Source organism: Rhinolophus hipposideros (assembly GCF_964194185.1).
Source record: "Rhinolophus hipposideros genome assembly, chromosome: 19".
NCBI classification, from domain to species: domain Eukaryota; kingdom Metazoa; phylum Chordata; class Mammalia; order Chiroptera; family Rhinolophidae; genus Rhinolophus; species Rhinolophus hipposideros.
Genome location: NC_138065.1, coordinates 31,358,323 through 31,381,323, shown reverse-complemented (window position 1 = coordinate 31,381,323; position 23,001 = coordinate 31,358,323). Strand labels below are relative to the sequence as shown.

The following is a 23,001-nucleotide window of genomic DNA, read 5'->3' as shown; positions in this document are numbered from 1 at the left end:
AGACTGAGTTCTAGAGTCTTTTCTGGAAAAGCCTTAGAAACCCGGTCCCTCATTTTCTGGCTCTGTGGAGCCTTGGACAAGTCACTTAACTTCTTTGTATCATTTCACTTTCTTTTCCATTAAGAAAAGAGGATAATAATCCAGTATTTATTTTCCAGGTTTGCAGTGAGAATTTGAGATAATGTCTGTACAGTGTTGGCATCAGATAGATACTAAAAAACAAACACACAAAATCAAGTCTATACACCTCTTCAACATACTTGTTCACTCAAATCTACCCTTCTAAGTAATCCTTTGTTCGGAGTATCTTCCTTCTTTTTATTAAAACTTCACTATAGAAATGTACTGGCAATTCCATTTTAAACTGGTCCTTAAAATACATGCTTTTGGCTATAAATGACATTCCTTGAATTGAGGCAGTGAGGACACCCAATTCTAAAGGTAGAAATACATTAAAAACCAGATATGAACTTCGATGTGACCCAGGGAAAGGAATATGGGATTGGGCCAGTATGGGAGCTACCTCAAAGCATGGCATTCACTCTCGGGATGAGTTCTCTCCCCTCATGTTCCCACAACACCCTGCAGCTTGTCCTGCTCTGTGACATTCAGAGACCCTCTGTGGGGCAGCTGCTGCTTGGGACTCTGGTTCAGAATCTGTCCCCACAAAACCAATCTGGCCCATGACTTTGAATTTCCTGATCCTTTTGGTGCTGAATTTCCAGAATTAGAGTTCCTCCTTGGGTTAAATGCTATTTTTTGGAATGCCTGTTTCAAACATAAGTATCTCCTGAGAGAGGTAATATTTAGCATGAACAGCTTAACATGGGTCAGGATGTTGTGGAATTATACCATCATAGAACCATAAAAGAGACATTGCAGGGATCTTAGACATCAACCAATCCAACTACCCTGGGATGCATTAGGGGAAACTGAGGCCAAAGTGATGTGGTGACTTCATCAAGGGCACACTGAGTTATTAACAGTATCAGGAGGAGAACTAGGTTTCCCAACTTGAGGTTCAATGATTTTTTTCCCAGTTCTTCCATCCATTCTTCCAACAAACACTACTGAGCGCCCACCATGTGCCAAGAGCATAGTGAGAGTTGGGGTGTTATTATTGTCAGGGATGACTACTAGACACCTCGGTCATTTCATGCTGCCTCCCTGTACACATCAGCAGCAACGATTAATGAGCTCCTCTCCCTGCCCACCACCAGTAGGGCACAGAATAGGTAAGTGTTGATGAGAAGATAAATGAAGAAGAATGTCTCTAACATGGGCTGCCACCTATCCATCCTCCCACCCAACCTGGGTAGTAAAACTTGCCGGACACAGCATGAGGATAGTGGGAACATAGAGGGAGGGTGGGGCAGGAAGTAAAAGGCAAAGGAGGTATAGACCGCCCTCCAAAAGCAGGTGTGGGAGGGCATGGAAAGCATACCTCCTCCTCCCCTGTGGCTGAAGGAGGGGGCGTGGGGTGTGTACGTGGGCCTGCTTACAATGAGTCTTGAGACCCTACTTCTCTGGGGGAGGGAGGAGCACTGGAGACAGAAGATGGACTCCTTGGGCTCAGCCTCCCTCCCCGCTTCCGCCTCCCTCCCAGGGCCCCTCTTTCCAGGACTCCTAGCCTCAGTCAAGCCCATTAAGTCAGCTGGCCTGGAAACTAGAAGGTTACGCTATGCACTTATCCTCTGTGAGTCACTGCTGGCATTTCATTAAACTGCAAGGAAACTTACTGGAGTTCTGATAGCTGCAATGAGCTTAAAAGAAAAACTAAAACTTTCTCATGAACTGATGATAATTAATGGAGTAAGTTTCAACTATCCCGCAAAGGAAGTCAGGGCCAGTGTTATTTGAGAATAACAGGATCGCCTCCTGTTCTAAGAAGCCATGCCAGAGAGCTGAATACCCCTGGGAGACTCAGCCCCAGAGCCAGTAATACTATCTGGTACTAACTGGCTCTCCTTGGAGCTGAGAGCTTCCCTGGGGCCAGCTAGGGGGAGCACCCACGCTGTATAAAGGACCACCACTCCCGAGCTGCCTGCTGTTTCCCGCCAACAGGATGCCTGGACACTGGATCCCCTCACCTACATCTCCCACGTGTTCAGTGGAGTGTGGTCTGAGAGGTTCCCAGAGACACTGCACACAGGTCACTTGACCCTGTCCTGGGGGAACTGTAGAAACTCGCAGCAGCATTAGAGTTGCTTCTCTGATCTACTCTCCCCAAAACTTCTGTCAAAAAGCAAATTATAGACTATACAAATTATTATACCATTCTCTTCACTTTTGTGAATGTTTAAACATTTCTATAATAAAGTTGGAAAAAGTAAGGCAACATTACCTGGCAGAGATAATTCATTTACTTGTGTCCCTTAAATTCTGAATTAACATTCAACAGTTTATTGAGCTTCTACTATGTGCCAAGCACTGAGTTGGCTTTATTAGCTGCAGTGCTGAAACTTTTGCTTTAAAACAGTGAATCAGAGTCTCTGTGGGTGAGGCCTGGGCATTTTACAATTTGTTCAGGAGATTCTCATGTGTAGCCGAGATGGAGAACCACTGCACTGAGGGACCTATGTACAGAAAGTATAAAAAGAGCACACGGGTAGATTTGGGTCCTTGTCAAACTCTCACCTCCAATATCCTTGAGATGTTGAGAACATCACTTGTGTCTTTGGCTTTCAGGTTGGACTTCTTTTGGAAAATGAGAAAATGGGACTTGATGGTCTCTGAGGTCCTTCCCATCACTCCTCAGCCTCTTGGTCTGAAACAAAATGTAAGTCCCTTTCAACTCCAATATTCTATGACTGTACAAGATATTTTATGGCAAGAAGAACAACTTGGAGACTTTCTGGAAAGCCCTGAAATCAACACCGATTAGGCTGACCCTCCCATCCTCTACACCTATTTTTTTACCCATCGTCAATCTCAGCATTAAAGCAACTTAATAAAAGATGGTGGCGACACCAAGGCCTGCTCCCGGCTGTAAAAGATGCATTAGTCCCTGTAATGGCCCATCTTTCCCAGACCGCTTCCTCTTATCTAGACATTTATGGGACCGTGAATCAAGAATTGCCCAGGCAGGCAGAAAGGCCAGTGACTGGGGATGATGGGGTTGTTGAGAAGGGACCAGGCATTTTGTGAAATGCTAGCTCTGGCAAGTAACTCAGCATGCTGAGAGGGTCTAAGTCCCAGCCAAGAAGAGGCCTCTGCAGACCAGGTACCTAGAAGCTGCAGGAGGAAAATGTCCTTATCCACTTTCTTCTGCCCAGCTCATGGTGTGGCATGAGAGGGACACACATTCCCACTTTTCACTCACCAGTAATAATGCAGGAAATATTTTGAGTTCACCCTTTTGGCCGAATAGAAGATTATTAAGAGAAGAGGGAACACATTTTATTTTTCATGATAGGTCTATTCTGAACACATTATGTTCAAGTTGACTATATGAAAATAGAATTATTTCTTTTTTTTAAATTTATTGGGGTGACATTTGTTAGTAAAATTACATAGATTTCAGGTGTACAATTCTGTAGAATTATTTCTTTTTTAATTGAAGTGGCATCTAAAAATTTCACCTTCTCTGCATCTGAGTCTACTAGTTAGTAATATAGAAACCAACATTCAAATGCATGGAAGCAAATCCTTTTGTAAAGGATTAAATAATTTGAGGATGAATTATGTCTTTTTAAATATTTGTGGTGGGAGATTTTACAAAATCCTTATTATTCCCTTAAGATTCAACTTTTAGTTCATATAAATTCAGTCTCAAATGGGGAACCCACAAGTCACTATTCCCATAACTATATTGGGAAGATGGAGAGTACAGAAAGTGTGCATGTGAGTGGTGGGTCTGTGTTGAAAAGGCACTATATGCTCACCTACCAAAAGGAAAGGCCAATAGATAAGGGCTTAAAACCAAACAAACTGAAAAGTAGCAATATACCCAGAAATAAACCTATGCAAATATGCTCAATTAATTTATAACAGAGGAGCCAAGAATATACAATGGAGAAAGGACAGTCTCTTCAATAAATGGTGTTGGGAAAATCAAACAGCCTTATATATATAAAAAAAAATGAAACTGGACCACTATTTTATACTATAAACAAAAATGAACTCAAAATGGATTATCGACTTGAATGTAAGACCCGAAACCACAAAACTCCTAGAAGAAAACATAGGTAGTAAACTCCTTGACAAATGTCTTGACAATATTTTGTTTTGTTTTTTGAAATCTGACACCAAAAGCAAAAACAAACAAAGGGGACTACATCAAACTAAAAAGCTGATCAACAAAAAAGAGGCAAACTACTGAACTGGAAAAAATTGCAAAGCATATATTTGATAAAGGGATAATATCCAAAATATACTAGAACTCATATAACTTAATGGCAAAAAACAATCTGATTAAAAAATAGGCAGAAGATCTGAGTAGATATTTTCCAAAGAAAACGTACAGATGGCCAACAGCTACATGAAAAGATGCTCAACGTCACTAATCATCAGGGAAATGCAAATCAAAATCACAATGAGATATCACCTCACACCTGTTAGAATGGCTATTATCAAAAAGAAAAGAAATAACAGGTGTTGGCGAGGTTGTGAAGAAAAAGGAACCCTTGTGCACTGTTGGTGGGGATGTAAATTGGTACAGCCACTATGGAAAACAGTATGGCGTTTCCTCAAAAAAAAAATTAAGAAAAGCATTACCATATGACCCAGCAACCCCTCTTCTGGGTATGTACCCGAAAAAATTTGAAAACACTTATTCATAAAGATATATGTACCCCTATGTTTATTGCAGCACTATTAAAATAGTCAAGACATGGAAGCAACTTAAGAGTCCTTCGATGGATGATTGAATAAAGAAGATGTTATATATATATATATATATATATATATATATATATATATATATATATATATATATATATATACACATACAATGGAATATAACTCAGCCATAAAAAAGATGAAATATTGTCATTTGTAACAACATGGATAGATTTTGAGAGTATTATGCCAAATAAAATAAGTCAGACAGAAAAGAACAAGAACCATATGATTTCACTTGTATGTGGGATATAAAACACAAAGCAACAAATGAACAATCAAGACAAACAAACGAAACAAATTCATAGGTACAGACAACAAAATGGTGGTTACCAGAGAGAAAGGAAGGTGGAGGGAGGACGAAGAGGGTAAAGAGGGTCAAGTATATGGTGATGGAAGGAGACTAGACTTCAGGTGGTGAGCACACAATTGAGTATACAGATGTTGTATTATAAAATTGTACAGCTGAAATTTCTATAATGTTACTAACCGATGTTTTTCCAATAAATTTTATAAAATAATTTTCAGAATCGTATATATAGTATGGTACATTTCCATAATATGTGATATTTTGAAAGCATGTTTAAAATATATAATTTTAAATGAATACATCAAGAAATGAATGATTGGGAGCAAGAAAATGAAGACAAGCATGGACAGCCCTTTTGAGAAGTGTTGCTGTGAAGAGGAAGAGATTGCAATAGCTGGAGGAGTACAGTGTCTGAGGAAGGCTATAATTTTTTTTTTAATGGACAACACTAGAGTTTGTTTGCCTGCATATGGGAATGAACCAATAGAGAGACTTAAAATAATCATTTATAAAGAGCTAAATCCTTGAGAAGTTGAAGCTGGGGTGCAAAGCCCCGAAGATGATGCTACATTATTTTTAGTGAGAAATGGTGTTTGGACTGGCAGGGGGATGAAATGGAGATACATTTGTAGGTGTTTAGGAAGTGGACTCTTCAAGAAGTGATGCTAATTGGATGAGCGCGAAGGTGGGTGACACTATAAAGGAGTGTCTGGTTTGATTAAAAGGCAAGACAAGAGGACCTCTGTGCAATGATGAACCCTGCCCTCTCTGAGGGTGGTGGACCTTCATGCTGTTTGTCACTCCTAATGAATGAACATCTAATCTGCTCTGGAGAGAGTCCCAATAATCTCCCTTGTATATGAACTAAAAATAAAAATAAAGTGAATTCCACAACCGGTACCACACACCACATTCTCTACTGAGCTGAAGGCCCCCTCTGGGCGGTGATGTATTTGCGCTTGTACCTTCAGCTCCAGTGCCTCTCACAATGATCCAGGTTAGATTCGTCTCGGAAATGCAAACTGTGCTGCGCCTGGGCCTGGGCCTGGGCCTGGGTCTGGCTGGGCTGCTGGTTATAGCACCGTGATCTTCTAGAACGAGCCACAGAACTCTCCGCCTCAGTTTTCTCCCACACAGGGCGGTGAACTGCGTTTAGGGTCTTGCACGTGAGAGTCCGAGAGGCTCGGGTGAAGCCCTCCCTGGCCCACACAGGTCGCGAATCTCTCCTGGCAGCCCCGCCCCTCAAGCGCACCAGAGCCCGGGGTCTGGCTCCTTCCTCCCCACCTCTCTCCTGTCACCACCGCCCTGCTCTCCACACACACCCCCGATTTTTCTTCTTCCCTGCGCAGCTCCAGGTCTCCCACCAGAGCCTGCGGTTAGACGTCCTCTCCAGGGCTGGGGCTCCGTCCGGGGCACTGCTTCACCCACCTGCCACCCCTGCAGACTTTGGGCCTAGGAAAGCCAGGGGCAGGCGGCGCGCCCAACAGCACTGCGGTCCGCAGCATCCTGAGGGGACGGGTGACTGCCACCGCACCCCCGGGGGCGCACCTATCCCGAGAGACAATCCGACGGCCCCAGGGTACAGCGCAGACGAGTTTGCCTGTCTGTCAGCGAGCCCTTGGGTCCCGCCGGCCGAGGAGCGTCGCCTGCGTGGTGCACTGCTCTCGCTGCGTCTCAGGTCCCCCGCCCCTCCCCCCTTACCCTCCCTTGATGACCCTGCCTCCCCCTTCCCCGGCTGGGGGCCTGAGCCTCACTCCGCCCTCCTCTGCAGGAGCCAACCCACGCTCCGGGCCGCGGGGCTCGGCCGCCAGCCCTTAAAACCTGCTGGGCCCCAGCCGCTGCGGACCCGCGGCCGCTGGTCGCTGCTCACCCGCCGGGAGACGCGGGGCGCCCGGACCGCGCCTCCAAACAGCCTTAGGGACCTCCGCTTTCCGCTGCCAGAAAAGTTTGGAGCAAGTGAATTGGGGGTGGATTTGGGAATGGGGCAGCTCCCCTAGCTTTCTTTACCTTCGAGAAGCCTCACCCTGCACCTCCTCTTCCAGGCTTCCCCTCCTCACCCCTTGTCCCCCGGCCCCTCCTTTGCTCCTAGGTTCCCCCTCCTGTCCCTGGGACCACCCTCTTCTTCCTTATTTCATTCTCCCTCCTCGTCTCTATCCCTATACACTTAACTACCGCGTTTCCCCGAAAATAAGACCTTCCTGACCATTAGATCTAATGTGTCTTTTGGAGCAAAAATTAATGTAAGACCTGATCTTATTTTACTGTAATATAAGACCAGGTATAATATAATATAATATAATATAATATAATATAATATAATATAATATAATATAATATAATATAATATAATATAATATAATATAATATAATATAATATAATATAATATATAATACCGGGTCTTACATTAATTTTTGCTCCAAAAGACACATTAGAGCTGATTGCCTGGCTAGGTCTTATTTTCCGCGAAACACGGTATTTCTACCTATTTGCAGCCTTCTCCCTGTCATCCCCGCCTTTCTCCTTTCTTTCCATCTCACACCTCTCCCTCCCCACTCCAATTCATCCCTCAAACCTCTCCTTGAACACACACTCTCCATCCATCCCTCTCCCTTTTCCCTTCCCTTCCAGCAAACTTCTACCATGGATTCTGGGCCTCCTTGGGCTGCCGACCCCATCCCGGAGGGCACCCTCTCTGTCCCCAATGCCACCACACCCTGGCTGGGCCGGGATGAGGAGCTGGCCAAGGTGGAGATCGCGGTCCTGGCCACTGTCCTGCTGCTGGCGACAGGGGGCAACTTGACTGTGCTGCTGATGTTGGGCCAGCAGGGCCGCAAGCGAGCCCGCATGCACCTGTTTGTGCTGCACCTGGCCCTGACGGACCTGGGTGTGGCGCTGTTCCAGGTGCTGCCCCAGCTGCTGTGGGACATCACTTACCGCTTCCAGGGCCCCGACGTCCTCTGCCGGGCCGTCAAGTACCTGCAGGTGCTCAGCATGTTTGCCTCCACCTACATGCTGCTGGCCATGACGCTGGACCGCTACCTGGCCGTGTGTCACCCCCTGCGCAGCCTCCAGCAGCCCAGCCAGTCTACCTACCCACTCATCGCTGCTCCCTGGCTGCTGGCCGCCATCCTCAGCCTGCCTCAAGTCTTCATATTTTCTTTGCGAGAGGTGATGCAGGGCTCAGGGGTGCTGGACTGCTGGGCAGACTTTCGCTTCCCCTGGGGACCACGAGCCTACATCACCTGGACCACCCTGGCCATCTTTGTCTTGCCTGTGGCCATGCTCACAGCCTGCTACAGCCTCATCTGTCATGAGATTTGTAAGAACCTAAAAGTTAAGACACAGACCTGGAGAGTAGAAGGAGGAGGCTGGAAGACTTGGGACAGGCCCTCGCCTTCTGCCCCAGGCGCAGCCATGAGGGGCCTGCCATCGCGGGTCAGCAGTATCAGCACCATCTCCAGGGCCAAGATCCGCACCGTGAAGATGACCTTTGTCATTGTGCTGGCCTACATCGCCTGTTGGGCACCCTTCTTCAGCGTCCAGATGTGGTCGGTGTGGGACGATAATGCCCCTAATGAAGGCAAGTGTGTGGTTGGGGTACAGGGTGGGGTAAATGGAAAAGAGCTCAGGAGGGAGAATAGGAGGATTAGGACAGATTATAGTACCTCCCAGGGCCAGGCAGGTAAGAAATGAGTGAAGCAATTAAGAAAGATGGTGCCTGTCCCATGAGAAAAGGGGCAGATCCAACTCCTATCCAGTTGACTGATGCCATGTCAGTAGCTTTTATGTGACATTTCCATACTTTAAAATTTGAGTAACTAATTTAAACATTTTAAAATATTATGTGGCACTAAAGAAATATGTCCATTGGCAGATTTGGCCAACCAACAGCCAGTTTATTAAATGAATCCGAATGACAGAGTTGAAGGAGATTTTCAAGTGATCCTGTCCAGGATGGCAATTTGTGGTCCATGAACTGTGTCTCTTAGCACTCTTTCCTCTTCTTCTGTGAGTCCCTTCTCCTGTCTAGGACTCAGTTTCCTCCTCTGTTCAGAGACAGCCTGGACTATCTGCCAAATCCCTTCCAGCTGTCATTCTAAGACTTCTTGTGCTGCTCTCTTGGCAGATTCAACCAATGTGGCTTTCACCATCTCCATGCTTTTGGGCAACCTCAGCAGCTGCTGCAACCCCTGGATCTACATGGGCTTCAACAGCCACTTGTGGCCACGCCCCCTGCGCCACCTGGCCTGCTGCGGGGGTCCTGGGCCAGGGATGCGCAGGCAGCTCTCCAATGGCAGCTTCTCCAGCCGCCACCACACGCTGCTGACCCGATGTAGCGGCCCACCCACCCTCAGCCTCAGCCTCAGCGGGAAGCCTGGGCTGGAAGAATCACTGAAGGTCTCAGAGCAGCTGGAAGGGAAAGGCGTCGCTGAGACAGGCATCTTTTAGGGAACACTCCCTGGAGTCAGTCTATTGCTGCCCATGGGGCTATAGGAGGGTCTCTGCTCATCTCCGCACTGGGTGTAAACGCAGGGAGGGTCAGGCCTGGGGTCAGGGGATCCTAGTTTGAGGCAGCATGAGGAAGCCAGAATGGCTACCCGTGGTGTGAAACCTGCCTTCCTTCATTCTCAAGCTCATGCTTGGAGTTGGGGACAATCAAACCGTCAGCTCCCTGACCCTGCCACATTCACAGGGGGTCCAGGAACACACCCACATGGTAGATGTGGTGCCCAGGTCTGGAGCAGGCCTAGGACGGATTTGTGGGTGGCTGGAACTCAGAGGCTGGTCTCCTGCCTTGGCCACGTGTCCCCTCCCTAACCTCACCAGCACACCCAGCATAACCAGGAGAGGGGGAAAGTGAAAAACTGTAAGAAAGACCCTATTTGGATTCTAGATTTTTAAAAAAATTATTATTATTATTATTTTTTGTAGAGGAAGGATTGTTTAATGAAGAAAAGTAAATGGGTCTGGGGGCTTTACCTGCTCTGCCCACCTGTCTACTGGAGGGAGATGCAGGATTTAGTACAGCGCCAGGTAACTAGCAGAAACTCTGTAAATTCTATTTCCTCTTCTCCCATGCCACCCCCTTTTATAGGGCGGTGACAGGGGCAAAGTGTTGTATATTCTTAGTGGTCCCACTGGGGGTGAGTGTGAGAAGAAAGAGGGCAGGGAAGGAAGGGATGAAATTAGGAGTGGAGGAAGTGTCAGAAGCGTAGGAAGTGGTTGCTCTCCCTCCTCCCCCCAGGGGGTCCAGAGTGCTCCTTCCTCTGGGGCTGCATGGAGGAGACAACCTTCTAGAAAGTATGATGAGCTCATGGCTCCAGATTTCCTCCAGGCTCTTGAGAGCTTCCACATAAATCATGTGCATTCTGTGATCAGGTCAGCAGCCCTGGACTGGAAGCTCGGCTCTGCCTTCAGGTAACTATTACCTTGGGCCAGTCACCTCTCTCTCTGGGCCTCAGTCTCCTCCCCTGTAGAACAGAGATGATCTCTAAGGTCTTTCCCAGCTCTAAACTTTCATGACTTTGCAAGACTGGAAATGGCATTATGATAGAGAAATACAAAAGGAACTCTGACCAACAGTCTCTAGAAGAATCATTTGGATTTTCATGAAAATGACATTTATACTCTTTGACTCAATTCTGGTGACTGTGGGTCCTGCCATGGCCATACTGTCCATTTTTGCCCTCAATTCTCTGATGTTGACGGCGAGAGAGACAGCAGGGCAGGTAGTCTGGGCTCTGTCCTGAATTATCTCCAGTGGGATTTATATCATGGGGTAGCTTTCCCGCCCTAATTCTGATTCTAATCTTAGAGATGGCCTTGATGGTGGAAAGAGCATCAGCTGAAACGTCAGGAGAACTGGGTCCTAGTTCCACCACCATGCCACCACCGATGACCAACATGGGTGACATGCTTGCTCTCTCAGTTGTGAGGGTCAAGTAGGACTGCGGATATATAGGTGGTTTGTAAACCCATAAACTCTATATTAATGTAAGAGATGGCCAATCTAATTAAGAGTTCCTGAAAACAGCTCTAGGAAACAGGTTCAATTTGCCCTCCTCTCTTAGGGAGGCTTTGAGAAATTACTATGACTTTGGGGATACACGTATGTAAGACCACTCAGCTCTCAGAAGCCACCTTAGGTTTCCTAAAAGAAAACAATGAAGCTGAGTGTTGTGAGTGAGCAAAGCATCCCAACCCTTCAGTGCTAGAGAACTAGAAGGCGGGACACAGGCTCCTAGTGGGAACAAGTTTCAAGGAAGACAACCCACAGTCTTTTCACTGTGCTCCATTGCCCATGTCTGTACCTGACATCCAGCCACTTCTTCCCTGTCCATCTGCCCCAGTGGTGCTGGGCTCAGGAGCCTCCCATGCCAGCCTGAGCTGTTGAAGTTGTTCATTCCTCTGCTTACATAAGCCACCTTCCCCCTTCAGACCACAGTTCCTGACCCTAGTGCCCATAACAGTTACTAAGTAAATCTGCTCATTGTGATGAATGGGAAGTAAAAGGGACACCAGCCTTGTACCCCAAAGGTATGGGTTTGAGTCCTGATGTCACCTATTTTCTACCTGTACGAACTTGGGCAAGTTATCCAATCTCTCTAAGGAACAGTTTCCTCATTTGTTAAGTAGAAATAACTATGCCACAGCGTGGGAGGGATTTGGAAGACTGTAGACAATGAAATACTCTACTGTTAAAGAAGAGGATGAGGGCCGGCCAGGTGGCTCAGGCAGTTGGAGCTGCGTGCTCCTAACTCCAAAGGCTGCCGGTTCCATTCCCACATGGGCCAGTGGGCTCTCAACCACACAGTTGCCAGTTCAATTCCTTGAGTCCCGCAAGGGATTGTGGGCAGCGCCCCCTGCAACTAAAATTGAACACAGCACCTTGAGCTGAGCTGCCCCTGAGCTCCTGGATGACTCAGTTGGTTGGAGTGCATCCTCTCAACCACAAGGTTGCCAGTTCGACTTCCGCAAGGGATGGTGGGCTGTGCTCTCTGCAACTAGCAACGGCAACTGGACCTGGAGCTGAGCTGCGCCCTCCACAACTAAGACTGAAAGGACAACAACTTGAAGCTGAACGGCACCCTCCACAACTAAGATTGAAAGGACAACAACTTGACTTGGAAAAGGGCCTGGAAGTACACACTGTTCCCCAATAAAGTCCTGTTCCCCTTCCCCAATGAAATCTTAAAGAAAAAAAAAAAGAGGATGAGGGCCCGGCTCTGGCTGCATCTGGCACTGGGCACAGGAAACTCTACAGTTCAGAGGGAAGAGAGGAGACCTGGAATCAAGACACCTTCCAAGTCTCCTCTTCACCTTCTACAGCAAACAATAACACTATTGCATTTTCAGTTTTGTATTGCACAAAGGGGATTTACTTGTGAACAGCTTGGGAGCCCTCACTGTTCCTTCCACGGAAAGGCTGCATTTGATCTTTCAGAAAGCTGCTGCTGTCCTATGATAAGGCCAGAGGGGAGCAGCCGGACACTCCTGAAGGAAATAGCAGGATCTTGTCTGGATCTATGAATGACAGCTTTTGCACGATGTGTAGGAAGCTCTCACAGACATTCTGGGACAGCACAAGGGCCTTGGGTAGGGTTCGGAGAGAGGGACTCTTGTGGGAAGCAAGAAGGTTCTGTGCTCCCTGGGTCAATCTCATTTCTGACCGCTAACCCCAGGAAGATAACTCTCTGCGAAATACAGGACTTCGGTCACTTAGAACCCATGTGGGAGCATGGGGTGAGGGGGGCAGGCAGAGCAGAGGATGGCAGGAGGAGGTTAACTGGTTGACTGTGGGGATTTCTCAGAATTGCTTTTTACATTGTTTGATATAGGCCAGTAATTTTCCAGATGACTCTCTCTGTGTTTTGTGTGTAAATAAGTCTTATATTTATCAAGGGGCTATTATAGATTCAGCCTGGGCTGTGGCAGCTCACTCCTGGGTCAGGAACCCAGAGGTGTGGTTGAAATTAACCAATAAAATTCCTTAATAACCAGGAAATTTCTGGGAATCTTTGTTTCCTAAGGACAATGATAATGGAATAGGCAAGCTAAAATAAAATTTTGATCTCCTTGAGCAGGGAAGGGGCAGGGGCAGGGGCCGGGGGAAGGTTGAGGTGTGGGGAATAACCTTTCCAGAACGTTGCTTCCCACCAGTTTAAGCCAGAAAAGGAAACAAGTGTGTCTTGCAATTTTCCCTGGAGCCACACAGTGGCAGTGTGCGGCTGAAAGTAGGTCTGAAGCAATAAAACCCCACAGGGGCAGGCTGGGTGTGGGGACAGAGTCCCAGAGAGCAGTTTCCAATCTCTCAGCCTCACGTGGAAAGGTGCTGGCTTGGTTATTAGGTGGCCATCAGCTGTAATCAGTTAGCCATTAGCCACTAATATAACTGCCGTGGCTACGCTAGGGGGTTGGTTGGCAGAGAAGTGGATGGCAGATTGTGGATCATGTGAATCCTGCTTCCTGTGTCTCCAACCCAGCCGCCAGCAAGAATATAGTGGTATGACTCTCCTGTCTATGGCTCTGCTGGTGTTCCTTTTTGGCCTCACCATATCCTGCGTTCTTGCGTGAGGAGTGGGACCAGAGACCCTGCATGACACTGGGAAAATCACCCAGCTTCCCAGCTCTAAGCATGTACTAACTTTCCCTAAAGTTCTAGAGTCTTGGGCTCTCATTTGACCCAGTTCTCCTGAAATACCTGGACATGTGCTTTTTTTGCTTGCTAAGCTCACAGTGGATGTACTTGGCAAAGAAGTGCAAAGAACAAGAAGTTTCTACTGCCAGTGAAATTCCTGTTTGAAAGGGTTAGTGCTTGAGGGAGCTAGTGGAAACCACAAACAAACAAACAAACAAAACAAACAAACAAAAGACAACCTAGATGAGATGGAGTTATTATAATGTATTCAGTTTAGAGTCTGGAGGGTTGGGTTAGAAGGCCTCTTGAGAGCCCCTCTGGATCCAGAAATCTGTCCTGATCCCAGGAATAAAAAAACCCACTGATAGTCATAAAATACCTCCTCACCCTAGTGGGTCCTGTGAACCAATAAGACAGTATCCCTCGTGGAATTCTGCTGAAGTTCTGTGGTAGGCATTAGGAGCTTGCTTCTTTAGAATAAGAATTCGTTGCAGACAGGTCACATTTATTCTGGTCTACTGCATATTCCCAGTTTACTATTGCCATTTAATCAACTATCTACTGGTTGCCAGTAGCAAATCAGTTTCTCTGTATCTTGTTATAAGGTAGTTTGGGAGAGGTTTTCATCCAGTTCTCACCCACAGAAGAACCCAGAGTGGGGCAGCACAATTGTCCCCTGCAGGTTCTGATGACATACAACATGGGAGAAAGTGACTTCACTGTGCTAGAAACTACACACCTGAAAGGGTGATTACTCACACAGGACACCATTCATACAGATTTAGGCAGCTAACCCTCTAAACCCACAGAGTTATCACAAACTAAAGGCCATTTTATTTCTAGCAACATGGTTGGCAATGACTTTGAGGATCAATTCAAATCGTTAGCTGGCCCCAATCGTTGGCTTATTGACCCAAACACCTTAGGACAGGAAAACAGCCCTCCTCTTATCAGGCCATCTGAGAAGTCATCTGCGCCATCGACAGTCAATCAAATCTCTGTAAGTTACTTGGAGTCACACTTAACTCAGTTCTTAAACAGCATTCTCCAAGAATGCCTCCTCCTTATAAGCGGTCGGGTCGGCTGCTAATGTTAACCTCCATGATACATCTATTTGCTATCAAATGTCATCCCTTTGAAGCCAATCACAGCAGAGTTCATTATAGACCTTAATCAGATGGTCCGTGGCCTTCAGGTCTCTGTTCTGTCTGACACCAACTCCCTGCTGCAGAGTGTCACCACTGCCTCTGAGACACCGTCATTTCTCCATGCAGTTGTGAGGCCTGTATCCAGCCAGGCCCGCTCCCTTTCCTTCTGTCTCTTCTCCCATCCATCGATTTTCCGCCATTCTTCCTAAACGGAGGTCACACACACCTCTCTCTGGATGTTTCCCCTGATTAGGTCCACTTCATCCTGACATCCTTGTGCCCAGTTTGCCTAAACATTAATAAGCTCTGCTTTGATTCCCCGGTGTTAATTCCCCTTTGTCACATGTTGTTCTGCACATGTTCTAGCCTGTCCTCACAACTAGGTCATGCATGCCTCAACCCCACCCACCCAGATGCTCAAGCCTTCTTTTCATATACGCTCCTCCCAACCCCCAGGGCCCAGCCAGAATTCTGCAGAGAGCAGGCACTCTGTCTGGGCTACCACGCAGTCACCTCTCCTGGTGATGTCTCCACAGTGACCTTGGGTAGTTTCTCTTGGGTGCACTGTAACATCTCTAAATTCTTTCAGTACACTTGATTTTTTTTTCCTTTTCAAAAGCAATGCATAAGAAGTAGAGTTTCACTTCTGGATGCAAAGATAGTGTCCCTGTTGGTGTTTATTCTTCATTCTGTCTTTCTAATCAACAGAGTCTCTTTTTGCCCATTAAGAAAAGCTTTCTAAGGAGATGTCTTAGTCCATTACAGCTGCCATAACAAAATACCACAGACTGAGTGGCTTATAAACAACAGAAATTTCTTTCTCACAGTTTGGGAGGCTGAAAGTCCAAAATTAGGGTGCCACCATGGTGGGTGAGGGCCCTTTTATGGGTTGCAGACTTATTGTATCCTCACAAGATGAAGGGGTTAGGGAGCTCTGTGGGGTCTTTTTTATAAGATCCCTAATCTCATTCACAAAGACACCACCATCATGAGCTAATCACCTCCCAAAGGTCCCACTTCTTAATATCATCACCTTGGAGTTAGGATTTCAACATATGAATTTGGGGAGGGGGTACAAACATTCAAATCATAGCAGGAGAGAAACGACAATGGTGGGTAAGAGGTGGAGCGACACGTAGGCCAGCAAAAATTTACATCCCCAGAAACCAAACCAGAACCATTTATTCAGATCTTCTAGGGGAAGAAGGGCCTGGGATTATGAAAACTGACTGCTGCTCCCAGAACCAGGACTCGAAAGGTGATTTACAACCAGTAGACAGAGCAATTTCATAAATTGTCTCTAAGACCTGAATGCCACTCATATGGTTGGAATTTGGCTGGGAGTACTCGTAGGGTTTCCATTTTGGGGGATGTTTAGGTTTTGTGAGCAATTTTTGTTTTCATTTTGTGTTTTAATTAGCTGTTGGAGAAAGTATATTGTATATTTCTCTAGTCTTGGCTTACTGTTCACTGCTTAATTTTTAAACATTTTAAGTTAACTCTCTGAGGTTTTCTAGGGCTAGGATATCTGGAAACAATGACAAATTTTACCGTTTCCAATAGTTATAGCCCTTACTTTTGTTAACTGTTTTATTGTACTGCTTAGACTTTCTAGAGCAATGTTAGATAATGAAGGAGAAAAAGCAGGCTTGTGGACATTCTTAACTTTGTTGATGATTTAATAGGACTGCATCTAGGACCTTATAGTTAAATACCATGCAATCTGCTGATTTGAGATAAGCTATTCTTAATCACATTAAGAAAGTGTCCTTTTATTCTTAATTGGTTAAAAGAGAAACAACAAACCAGGAATGGATATTGAATTTTATTGAATCAGATTTGGAAAGATTTTTTTTGTAATAACAGATTGTGATGTTAGTTGGTATTTACCAGGACTATTTGTCATCTTTCGTTCATAAGAAACATTGAATTCAAAGGTTGAATGATGGTGGGCTTTCTAAGTGCACTATTTATAGTTCTGAGGGCAAAGCACGATTACTCAGCAAGACAGGACAGTGAAAAAGGGACACATGCAGGGTTAGGCAAGAGGAAAAGAGGAACTGGTGGTTGCCATTGTATTTAAAACATTTTCCCCCCTTTTCTTCCGCTTCCCCCGCCCCACCCCGTTCAAGCCGTTGTTTCTCAGTCTAGTTGTGTAGGACACAGCTCCCTGGCCCATTCTGGTATTATGAGCCTTGCCCCGGCTGAGGCAGTTGGTCGCCAGTCGTCATTTGGCCGCTCACAGCTGCTCATGGCAGCTCATGGCAGCCCAGCTCCAGGAGAACTGTTGTTCATAATCTTAGCTGTAGAGGGCGCAACTCACTGGCCCATGTGGGAATTGAACCAGCGACCTCGCTCGGCGCTCCAACCACCTGAGCCACCAGGCTGGCCTTTAAACTTTCTAGGAAGTTGTTTACTGCCAATAATTAAAGAGCTCAAAGAGTTATTTAATCATAAGACTGACAAACAAAATTCTACTACAGCTGATTTAAATCTTTTAAAAATTTTCTATGGAGACTTCACCACTTTCTCTACTGATATGTTCCTGTGTTTTCATATTTAACCTGGAAGTTCTTCATAACATCTCATCTGAATCTTTCTTGCTGAGATACAAGCCTGTGTTTTCCTCCTATGCCTTGTTAAATAAGTACAAGAATTCGTAGAGAACTTTATCCCGTTTAAAAAAAAACACAAACCCTAGAATTCACATGGCCACCTGAGTGTATTCCACTGGCTCAGAGACAGCAGGGTTCACAAAAGTCCACAAACTGTGCTTGTGGCTTTTTGGATTAATATTGACATAATCTGTGGCTTCCTTTACGTCCTCATAGTCTGAGGCAGATTCATTTTTTCGTCCTCCAGTGGCTGAAAAGATCACTTGTGTGTAATTCACATCCTTGGTGGCCTTCAGGGCAAAAGAACAGAGAAATGTAGGTCAACATTCCTACCATGTTTGGAGGAGGTAGGACCCCGGAACTGAACTCTCACTCAAAGAGGCTGGCCCTAGGCTGGATGGGAAGGAACCTAGATCCCAAATGGCCATGTCTGAGAGCAGGGCCAGGCAGTGAGGAGGCTTGCCAGTGACCTTGTTCCTCCTATCTTTAGAGAATGAATGGGTTTAAGGAAGAAAGATGTAGAGAATCAATGCAGATGAGGTCATGACTCAGAGCAGTGGCCTAGTGACTGGGATATGGAGAGAAGGAAGCTTCCCATTATCACTTCCATTTTTACAGCTCACTCAGACCCCCTTTATCTGGATGATACATGCTGATACGAGACTGTCAGTGAAAGTGTGATCACCCTCACCTCAGGATGCTGTAATGAGTCAAGAAGCCCCTCTTTCCTTGCTCCCATCTCTGTAGCCAGGGTGGCCTGAATTCCTGAGGTTTTACCACAGGGACCCCAGGCTGCATATGGAGGGCTGGGATGACTAGGAGTGTCCATTACCTGGCAGGTGTGAGGGGATCTGCTGGAACTGTCCGAGGTGTCAGAGCTATCTGAGGATGTATCGTCGTCATCTAGGGAGAAATAGAAGCTGTTCTTCTTCTAAAGAAAGCTGCAGGGTGTTAGGAGAGGATAGAGCCAAAGGAAGGGAGGATGAGGCAAAGACAAAGGCGACGCCACACAAAGAGGAGGGGGGAAGAGAGATACAGAGCCCCAAAAGGGAAAACAGGAATAGAACAGAGAGAAGGTAGTGGAAGAGAGCGCCTCCAAAAATAGCCAGAAACATGGCCAAGAGTCTAGGCACTGCTGTTTTGTCCAGTTCCATCTAAAACTAATAACAAACACACTAGGCTTGCTTGTGCTTGGGAGGAAAAAAGAGGGACATACTGAGACAATGTGGCCCAATGAAAACCGCTCTGGCCTCAGAAGTCACAGTTACAGGTTGTAGTCTAAACCTGTCACTAACTCTAGGCAGGTTACATCCTTTTGTGCCTTGGTTTTGTCCCCTATAAGACAAGAGGGTTGGACAATGATCTCTGAGCTCCCTGACAACCAAAGAGTCTCTGATTTTGGCCAGTCTCTGGTGAAGCTTTTGGGTCAGGGGTCATGATAAAGCTAGTGCCTCTCTCATTCCACTGAAGCACTAAATTCATGTGAGTGGCATCTTGTGTTTCCCACATGTCCTGAGGCCTTTTCTCAGTGTTAGGGAAGCCTGACAACCAGATCTCTCCAACTCAAAAGGTAAAATTAAAAGGATGGAACAAACCCAAGTCAATCAAGTGATAAATCAATGGAAAAAGTATGGTATCTTGTGAGTGCATTTCCAGGGGTAGTTGTCTTGCTGCAGAAGCAACAGTTTCCATTGTGTGAATCGTGGCCTGGTGTATCTCCCCAGTCCTGAGATAGAAAACAAGAGGGTGGTGAGCCTGTTGGTCCACTTGTCAGAGGTGGACAATCATTTGAACTATCACCAAGACTCATACTTATTAAAATGCCCAGATACCCACAAGGATCTAAGACTGTAGAGAAGGGGCCTCTGGGAGTATGGCTGAGTCAGCTCTGGAACCAGCCAAGGACACTGGCCAGATGGCATGACGCATAGCAGCAGCCATGGCTGGAGAAGGCAGGGACAGTCAAAGTCTGGGCTCTAGGAGACAACCAAGATGGCGCAGCAGGTAAGCGCTGTGTTTACCTTCTCTCATAAACACATCAAAATTACAACTAATCTACAAAACAACCATTATTGAGAATTGCCTAATATCAAGCTGAGCTGAAGCCTTTCAACTAAGGACTTGTAGAAGAAGCCACCTCTAGACTGATAGGAAGGTCAGAGATGCAGAACGGGCTGGTCCCACACCAGCATGTGACTGTTAACGATCAGGAGGGCTATTTTGGCTGTGGGGGTCCACCTGACCCCCTAAAGGAGTGAGAGATCCCAGCCCCACCCAAGCCCAGGGTTCCAGTGCCAGGGAGAGAAGTCCCCATAATTTTTGGTAGTGAAAACCAGCAGAAATTGTGACTGAGTGAGACTGAGTGCGGCTGCACTCACAGGCAATCCGCTTAAAGGGACCGTGCACGGACTTACCCACCAACAGAATCAGTTGCTCTGAGCTCCAGTGTTGGGGTAGCAGCTGGAAAGGTGGCAAGGACATATGGTGGGGAATTGAATTGTCTGGCTTGGGACAGGGGTTGGAGAGGGGGCTTTCACCTGAACAGGGGAGCTGGCAGAGGCCACTGTTTCTTTGTTGAGCCTTCTCCCTTCCCGGCCTGCGAACACAAGCTGCTGCTATTTCTGACTCTCCACAGTTCATTCGCCACATCCTGGCAATTCAAGACCTGGCCCCGCCCAACTTTCAGGCACACCCACTCTGCTTTCAGTGGCTTTTTCATGCAGACCACTTGCCTTGTCTCAAGCTGCACTTTCCTAAGGTCTCTCAAAGATTCGCGGAACCTAGGCAAGCAGCATCTGGCTTGAGTGTGTCCTGTACCTCTGGCTGAGCAACCCTAAGCTGACACTAGTTACAGCCAGCCTTGGTTTATGGCTTGGCTTCTCAAGGCACTTCTAAGCACAGCACGGGCAGCAGATATCTGTGGGTTTCTTTCTGGCTCCTGCTGGGTGGCCCCCAGTGGGGCATGGGCTGTGGCTGAAGTAGACCTACAATGGATTCCCTCCAAGGTGGTCTTCGGGCTGGCACCCCCAGTGGCCAGCTTCAAAACGAGCTGGAGCATCACCCAGACACCCTCAAGCACAACACACCCAAGGTGTGGATTGGGCAGGCACCAGAGTCCTGCTGAGGCAGATTCTACTCTGTAGGATCAGCCCCTGCACAACTCTTCCTTTGTCGTCAAGGCCAGTCCTCAACCAGTGAGCCCAAGGGTCAGTCCCTCTCATTGATGTGCAATTATCAACCAAGGCTCAATACAAGAGGAGGACACACACAACCCACACAAGGGACATACCTGGAGCATGTGGCTCAGGTGACCAGAAAGATTGCACCACCAAAGCCTACAGCACACCTACTATATAAGATCACTCTACTAAGACTGGAAGACATAGCAGCCCTACCTAATACATAGAAACAAACACAGGAAGGCAGCCAAAATGGGGAGACAAAGAAACATGTCCCAAATAAAAGAACAGAACAAAGCTCCAGAAAGAGAACTAAGCAAAACAGAGATAAGCAATCAACCAGATGCAGAGTTCCAAACGCTGGTTATTAAGTATGCTCAATGATCTCAGGAAGAACTTCAACAGAGAGATAGGAAGCATAAAAATGGAGATGGAAACCAGAGAAAAGACCGAGTCAGAAATAAAGGATACAATGATGGAAACGAAGAATGTATTACAGGGAATCAACAGTAGATTAGATGAAACAGAGGAGTCCTCAGGCTAGTGGCTCAGGCTGGCAGGGACAGATTTGGGCTGCTGCACAGAGGCTCCCTGGGTGTCCAGACAGAGCATAATATGCTTTATGACCAGTTCTCCCTCCTGCTCCATTACTCACCCCTGTAACGAGGTTCAGACACAGGGGTGCTTCTCTCTGCCCGAGTCTCTTTCATCTCCTGGGCAGCAGGTGAGTGGTGGTGGGTAGGGCTGGGCCTGGGGACCTGGAGCCTGGCTCTTTTTAGTAATCGCTCATTCTCTTTGGCTAGGGGGGGCAGGACAAGGGTCAAAAATAAAAGCCAAAAAAAAAAAAAAATGAAAGCCAACTGGGTCAGACACATCATATTTCTGAACACAATTCTCATTAGGATAAAACATTCAGAGGGATCTCTTCAAATCTCAGCACTCCTCCACTCAAAACCCTGCAATGCCTCTCATCTCACTCATTTGGAGTAAAAGCCAAAGCCCCAGCCTTAAAGATCCTCCGTGGCCTCACCTCCTTTTCTCCTGCCCAACCCTCAGCTCCAGGCACCCCAGCCTCTTTGCTCCTGCTATAATGTGCCAAACACTCTCCTGCCTCAGGGCCTTTGCAGGTGCAGCTCACTTCCTCACTTCTTTCAGGCTTATACTCAAACGTCAGCATCTCAGGAATGCTGGCCACCATCTAATTCATATCACATTGCCGTGCTTTTTTTTCTCCCTAGCACTTATCATGATCTAACCCACGTGTGTTTTACTTACCTTGTTTGTTGTCTGTGCCCCCACGGAATGTAAGTTATATTAAGGGTAGGGGTTTTTGTCTTGTTCCCTATTGTATTGAATGAATGAATGAATGAATGAATGAATGAATGAATGAATGATTAGAGAAGCCTAGACATTCTTTACTGGAAAAACTTTCATGACATCATCCTTCCCAATCCCCTGTCTTAGCCAAAGCAATGTTATTTTATTTTCCCTAATTGTAATGCCTTTCTAGGACAGCTTCTCCACTTTCTATTCGAGCAGTTCAAGAACTTAAGATGATCTCTAGTCTAACCATACTCCCTTCTGTTGTAATTCAAAGCCATTTCTTCACATTCAGTCCTTTGATGGTGATGAAGAAGATTAATTAGACCCAGACTAAGGGAGCCCACCCTCACGAGCATTACAGAAGCTTGTCTCTAGGCAGAAGTTCCAGGTAGTGGAAGGACTCTGAGCCATCATTCCCAACCAGAAATAGGTTGAGTCAGTGTGGGGATTACCCAGCTGGAGGTTGGCAGGGTGAGGGGCCATTTGGCCATCGGATCCTTAAGGTTTTCAAGTGATATTCGGGGTTTCCAAAGGGGGCTGGTCCTGCTGCAGGCTTGGGAATGGTCCCTGAGGGTTACTAGGGGAGAGGACACTGAGCCAGTTACCCATGTGCCTGCCGAGCAGATAGTTCATGACTGTGAGGAGGCAGGCCTGTAAGATGAGGGACACAACTGCGATCACTAAGCCTTGCCAGAGCTTCATGTCTCTGTTGGGAAAGGAGAGGGGTCAAAGTTAGAGGTTGCGGAGGTGCCAATACAGCTGCAAAGCTATCCCTGCTCCCAACCAGAGGAGCCAATCTGGTATTGCTGTGTGTCTCAGGGCAGGTCCCTTTGCCTCTCTGGATAGTGAGACATGGGGAGCCAGAGAGGGTGGTGCGCGTGCTTGGAAGCCAGCTATACTAATTAGCCTGATTGGAAACATACTCACTCTGTCAGCATGATGAGCTTC

General features: G+C 46.7%; 2 protein-coding genes across 2 annotated transcripts; one reads left to right on the top strand and one right to left on the bottom strand.

Annotated features, from left to right (window-relative positions):
- Nucleotides 1-7,790: 7,790 nt before the first annotated feature.
- On the top strand, nt 7,791-10,253 carry AVPR1B (arginine vasopressin receptor 1B; the record flags this gene model as incomplete). The annotated part of the gene is made up of 3 exons (XM_081026189.1): nt 7,791-8,736; nt 9,277-9,560; nt 10,083-10,253. 3 exons carry the CDS (start codon nt 7,791-7,793, stop codon nt 10,251-10,253), a joined length of 1,401 nt encoding a protein of 466 aa, XP_080882315.1.
- Nucleotides 10,254-17,640: 7,387 nt separating this feature from the next.
- RHEX (regulator of hemoglobinization and erythroid cell expansion) lies at nt 17,641-22,755 on the bottom strand (the record flags this gene model as incomplete). Its single annotated transcript, XM_081025416.1, has 4 exons — nt 17,641-17,841; nt 18,384-18,454; nt 21,386-21,529; nt 22,659-22,755. 4 exons carry the CDS (start codon nt 22,753-22,755, stop codon nt 17,641-17,643), a joined length of 513 nt encoding a protein of 170 aa, XP_080881542.1.
- Nucleotides 22,756-23,001: the final 246 nt, after the last annotated feature.